General features: G+C 46.0%; 1 protein-coding gene across 5 annotated transcripts; it reads left to right on the top strand.

The window, feature by feature from the left end:
- Window positions 1–997: 997 nt before the first annotated feature.
- Window positions 998–4,590, top strand: LOC137349268 (zinc finger protein 436-like). Of its 5 annotated transcripts, none has more exons than XM_068014796.1 (3): window positions 1,017–1,059; window positions 1,311–1,371; window positions 3,189–4,590. In XM_068014796.1, the coding sequence occupies exon 3, from the start codon at window positions 3,287–3,289 to the stop codon at window positions 4,322–4,324; it is 1,038 nt and encodes a 345-aa protein (XP_067870897.1). In that variant the 5' UTR covers window positions 1,017–1,059; window positions 1,311–1,371; window positions 3,189–3,286; the 3' UTR covers window positions 4,325–4,590. The 5 variants fall into 5 exon arrangements, with proteins under 5 accessions (XP_067870895.1, XP_067870897.1, XP_067870894.1 ...); XM_068014793.1 differs by having other exon boundaries at window positions 1,021–1,150; window positions 1,261–1,371; XM_068014794.1 differs by lacking the exon at window positions 1,311–1,371 and having other exon boundaries at window positions 998–1,059.
- Window positions 4,591–6,001: the final 1,411 nt, after the last annotated feature.

Genomic DNA, 6,001 nt, shown 5'->3' with positions numbered 1-6,001 from the left:
ATATTACACTTCTTGCGATTGCAGGGGAAGGGGATGAGATGTTGGGGTAATGGAGGAGTGGGCTAGGGCGTCGTGGAAGGAACAATCCTAATGGAATGCTGACTGGGGAGGGGAAGATGTGTTTGGTAGTGGCATCACGCTGGATATGGTGGCAGATGATCCTCTGGATGTGGTGGCTGGTCAGGTGGAAAATGAGGTCAAGGGAAACCACTAGATGGTGCATTACTGGAACATGCGCAAATGCAGCCTCATCGACTGGAACGTCCTTGTCTGTGACGTCACAGATAGCGGCCAGGAATAAAGGTGGCGCTGCTCAATTTGTCACAAAAAAGCGAATTAAACCCAAACCGCCTCAATGGTTGCGATCGCCCAATCACCTGTTCTCTTCCTCGCACCCTCCGGCGCCCTTCTGCTCACCACTTCCAACTACTCGCCGCTCCCCTGCTTGCCGCTCGTACTGAGCGGTTCAACTCGACGTCATCGACGCGCGATCACTCAGCAGGTCTGGCAGCATCTGTGGAAAGAGAAGCAGAGTTAACGTTTCGGGTCAGTGACCCTTCTTCGGAACTGACGAATATTAGAAAAGTCACAGATTATAAGCAAGTGAGGTGGGGGTGGGGAAAGAGATAACAAAGGAGAAGGTGCAGATTGGACCAGGCCACATAGCTGACCAAAAGGTCACGGAGCAAAGGCAAACAATATGTTAATGGTGTGTTGAAAGACAAAGCATTAGTACAGATTAGGTGTGAATACACTGAATATTGAACAGCAGCAAGTTCTTTCTTTTTCTTTCTTTTGGGCCTCCTTATCTCGAGAGACAATGGATACGCGCCTGGAGGTGGTCAGTGGTTTGTCAGTGCAAACCTGAAATGATAGAAATGATCCCGATTCACAGCACGAGTCCAATGCGCAGCCGCAGTACGACACAGTGTTTGGGGCATGCGCAATGTCGAACTGCCTTTCGCGCAGGCCCAATGCGGAGCAGTGTTTGGAGCATGCGCAATGCGAGTGATGGCGGTGGTTTGGTCTTTGTGAGTTGTGTCGGGGACATCAGGGCAGGTACACACACTGCTCCCCATCTCCTCCTGGGATCTTTTACTGGAGTCGTGTTTCTAAACTCTGTCTCCCTATCCCGGTAATGTAGGTTGCTGTGAGTGTTGGGCTATATTGTCTCTCCTCATTCTTCCACTCCGAGTTCCAGGCTGCAGGCTCCGGTGGCTCGATACACCTGAAACGTTAACTCTGTTTCTCTCTCCACAGATTCTGCCTGACCTGCTGAATATTTCCTGCATTTTCTCGTTTTATTTCAGATTTCCAACATCCACAATATTTGGCTTTTGTTTTATTGCAGGCGTTGCTCGCAAAACTGAGGTGAGGACCGCAGATTAAGTGCTGCTTTATATCAGGGTGGGTGTTGGATGTGGAGGTCGGTCCTTGATGTCCTGTATAGATCTTTTTTGTTGCATCAATTTAATCTGGAGTGGAGATGAAGGAGCAGCAGTTGGCTTTAATCCGGAGTACTTTTGAGCCCAGTCAGGTCCAACAATTTTCAATTTGAGGCTGTCAAGGGAGGTAGATTCCAGGGGAGTTGAGGTTGCTAAACGGACACCAACCACGCAAATGTAAAAGAGTGTTGTTTCAGTAACAAGTAATTCTGTAGAGGCTTTTAATCCATTTTACATATACACATGTTATTACTGCATTCCTGGGATATGGGCGTCATTCGCCAGACCAGCAGATATTGTCAATCCCCAGTTGTCCATTGAGAAGGTGATGGTGGGCTGCCTTCTTGAACCGCTGCAGTCTGTGTGGTGAAGGTGCTCCCACAATGGTGTTAGGGAAGGAGTTACAGGATTTTCACCCAGTGATGATGAAGGAACGGTGATATATGTCCAAGTTAACTTCAACTTGTATTTATATAGCTCCTTTAATGTAATAAAATATTCCAAGGTGTTTCACAGGAGTGTTATCAAGTAACATTTGACACTGAGCCACATAAAGAGATATTAGTGCAGATGACCAAAAGCTTGATCAGAGAGGTGGGTTTTAATCAGTGTCTGAATCACAGAAGGTGAGGTAGCGAGGCGGAGAGGATTAGGGAGGGATTTCCAAAGATTATGGCCTTGGCAGCTGAAGGCACGGACACCAGTGGTGGAGCAATGAAAATCAGGGATGTTCAAGATGCCAGAATTAGATGAACCCTGATCTCTCGGAGGGTTGTCGGGCTGGAGGAGATTATAGAGATAGTGAGGGGTGAGGGAATGGAGGGATTTGAAAACAAGGATGAGGATTTTAAAATTGAGGTGCTGCTTAACTGGGAGCCTGTGTAGGTCAGTGAGTACAGTGGTGACGTGTGAACAGGACTGGGTTCGAGTAAGGACACAAGCAGCAGAGTTTTGGATGATCTCAAGTTTATGGAGGGTAGAATGTTGGAGGCCGTCCAGGAGTGTGTTAGAATAGTCAAGTTGAGAGGTAACAAATACATGGATGTAAGTTTCAGAGGCAGATGAGCTGAGGCAGTGGTGAAGTTGGGCGATGTTACTGAGGTGGAAATAGGCGATCTGAGTGATGGTGCTGATATGCAGTCGGAAGCTCATCTCGGGGTCAAATATGACACCAAGGTTATGAACGATCTGGTTTATCCTCCAAGGAGTGAGATGGAGTTGGTGGTGAGGGAGTGGAGTTTGTAACAGGAACTGAAGACAATGGCTTCAGACTTCCCAATATTTAATTGGAGGAGATTTCTGTTCATCCTGTACTGGATGTCTGGCAAGTCAGGATGGTGTGTGACTTGGAGGTGATGGTGTTCACATACACCTGCTACCCTGGTCCTTCTAGATGATGGAAGTTGAGGGTTTGGGAGGTTGTGTCAAAGTTCTGGTCCAGTTGTAGATATATAAAATCTCACTCCCTGCCCCTCCCACCTTGCGCTCTCTCTCTTTCTCTCTCTTTCATTCCTCCCTCCCAAAGAGGGCAGAGTCTTATGTAGGTCCAGATTGGGTGTCAGGTTCCCTTCCCTGAAGGACATTAGTGAACCAGTTGGGGTTGTACATCAATCCAGAAGCTTTCATGGTCACTTTTTCCTCGTACCATCCCCAAAAATTACCAGATTCATTCAGCTCCATTTCACAACCTGTTTTTGTGTGTTCTCTCACTCACTTTTTTTCTGTTTTAAATCAATTTCACAGGGGAGGAATTGCAGCCGTGAAATGCAAAGCAAACATCAGATCAGGATCTGAAGGAGTCGCCCTATTTATCGTAACCCGAATGTCAAAAGACTTTGAACATGGAAGGAAAAAGCACCAATCACAGTGGGGAAAAACTGTACACATGTTCTGTGTGTGAACAAGGTTTCAGCCAGTCATCTGACCTGTCGAAACACAATTGCAGTCACACTGGGAAGATACCATGTAAATATGGGGACTGTGGAAAGGAATTGAATTATCCATTTGAACTGGAAACTCATCCACACAGTCATACCTTGGAGAGGCCGTTCACCTGCTCCGAGTGTGGGAAGGGATTCAGTCAATCATCCCACCTACTGACACATGGGCGAGTTCACACTGGGGAGAGACCTTTTAAATGTCCAGACTGCGGGAACTGCTATAAAAGTTCTGCTGAATTGATGTCCCATCAACGTGTTCACACTGACGAGAGACCATTCAGGTGTTCTCACTGCGGGACCAGGTTCAAGCGATCATCTGAACTCACTGTACACCAGCGCACTCACACTGGGGAGAGGCCATTCACCTGCTCCGAGTGTGGGAAGGGATTCACTACTTCATCCCACCTGCTGACGCACCAGCGAGTTCACACTGGGGAGAGGCCATTCACCTGCTCCGAGTGTGGGAAGGGATTCACTACTCCAGCCGACCTGCTGACGCACCAGCGAGTTCACACTGGGGAGAGGCCATTCACCTGCTCGGTGTGTGGGAAGGGATTCACTACTTCATCCGCCCTGCTGACACACCAGCGATTTCACAGTGGTGAGAGGCCGTTCACCTGCTCAGAGTGTGGAAAGGGATTCACTTGTTCCTCCACCCTGCTGAGACACCAGCGAGTTCACACTGGGGAGAGGCCGTTCACCTGCTCTGAGTGTGGAAAGGCGTTCACTCAGTTGTACAACCTGCTAACACACCAGCGAGTTCACAGTGGGGAGAGACCATTCACCTGCTCTGTGTGTGGGAAGGGATTCACTCAGTCATCCAACCTGCTGACACACCAGCAAGTTCACACTGGGGAGAGGCCGTTCACCTGCTCTGAATGTGGGAAGGGATTCACTCGGTCATCCACCCTGCTGAGACACCAGCGAGTTCACAATTAACTCGGGCATGAGAGCATTCTACCAAATAGCGGATTTCTGACATTGGACTTTTGGAACTCCACCATTGGCTTCTCCCCTTCTGACCTTAACCAAAGGACTGGCTTTAAAAAAAAAATTGGAACTGTCAGTTCACCGACAGTTTAATGCAGCAGTGAGAGTGGCCAAAGACCAATAAGTGAAAATTACTGGCCGAAGACATAAAATCTTAATTATTTTCTGACACAGACCATGTATTTATAGCAAGGGATGTTAATGAAGCAAACTAGTTGAGTAATGGCAATTTCATACAATTTTGCATATGTAATGAATAAAATTGCACTACTCAATACAATCTCATGAGATTTACCTGACTGCCGATAATTGTGATTTTTTTTTTCAAGACGGCCAACCACAAAGCTACCCAGTGGTTTTTTTTTTGCGTTTAAAAATTTTTTTTTTATAGCCTTCCACCTCGGTGGAAATGAACTTCAACCAGGAAAGCAAGTGGGTGGAACTGCATACTCCTTCACAACTTCAGTGTCAGTCTTCTGTAAATAGCCAAAAAGGAGGTGTGTGTAAACACAGACCAATTCCCAATGTTTGTTTTTGCCTTCATGGGATATCTTAGCAGAGACCACCTGAGAACTGACACAGCTCATTTGACATAGCTTAAAATTAATGGTGCAGGATCAGTAGCTGGCAAGTCGCTGGTCTGCAGCAAAAACATTGGTCTGTCAATAGGAATTTGAAACTTGCTTCCATTTACACAGCAGTGTGTGTCTGAAATAATTTCTGAAAACTCTGCACAAACTGGTTACTGAATGTGAATATCCTGCAGTGAGCATGAACTGTATAAACTTAATATGTCCTGTGCTTTGCAGCAACTGAAGTGATCTGGAATTTCCACTTATCAGTTTGCTCAGGTGTATGGCTGAATTCCATTCATTGTTCATCTCCACTTTCACTGTCTACTGCCCCAGTCACACTGTAAACCTGGAGTCAGTGTGAAGCTGTCTTTTGCACCATAGTGATGCAAGGCAAGGAGTATAACTCTGGCCATCTTTCTTCAATGTGTGGTTTGACATTGCTTAAGATTATCTGGAAAAGGCTGTTCTGCACCACAAGCGCTGTGTATTGTCTACAGTGCAACTATCCTGTGAGCTCTCTGCAGTCACTATAAATGGTCACTGGGTTTCTGAGGCTAATGGCACAATACTCTGTACATGTATGAATATGTATATACAGAATGCTGCCTTTCTCCAAGCCAACACAATAGTTATGATTTTCAGCTCACTTTGCTGTTAAATGCAGCTGTCACTGGACCAATTGATGCAGTAGAACAGGAGCCAGAAGTGTTCATCACTGTTGGGATATACAGGTGATTGTGTCATAGCACAAAATAAGAAAAATTACCCTCCAAGTTCAAGTTTCTGGATTGTCAATGTCTCAAGTGTTTACTTTTTATTCATTTCTATACCTACTGATTTGTGCACATCACTTAGCAAGGTACCAGAACGTGCCATCTGGTATGTATTGCTTTCCATTAAAGTTGACACATCTTCACAACACCTTTTACATGAACAAGCTATAAATAGGCAGAAGCAGGACATTGAGAACATGAAGCTCCGTAAAACCAATTATCAGCTGTCAGGTAAGTCTCACGAAATTGTATTCTGAGTACAGTGCAATTTTATTCAT

This window comes from Heterodontus francisci, chromosome 34 (assembly GCF_036365525.1).
Source record: "Heterodontus francisci isolate sHetFra1 chromosome 34, sHetFra1.hap1, whole genome shotgun sequence".
Lineage (NCBI taxonomy): Eukaryota > Metazoa > Chordata > Chondrichthyes > Heterodontiformes > Heterodontidae > Heterodontus > Heterodontus francisci.
The sequence above is the reverse complement of the archived record's forward strand: the minus strand, read 5'-3'. Positions and strand labels throughout refer to the sequence as shown.

Bases quoted from the DNA above. Each gene is read 5' to 3' on its own strand.
- LOC137349268 (XM_068014794.1), top strand. From the start codon at position 3,287: ATGGAAGGAAAAAGCACCAATCACAGTGGGGAAAAACTGTACACATGT.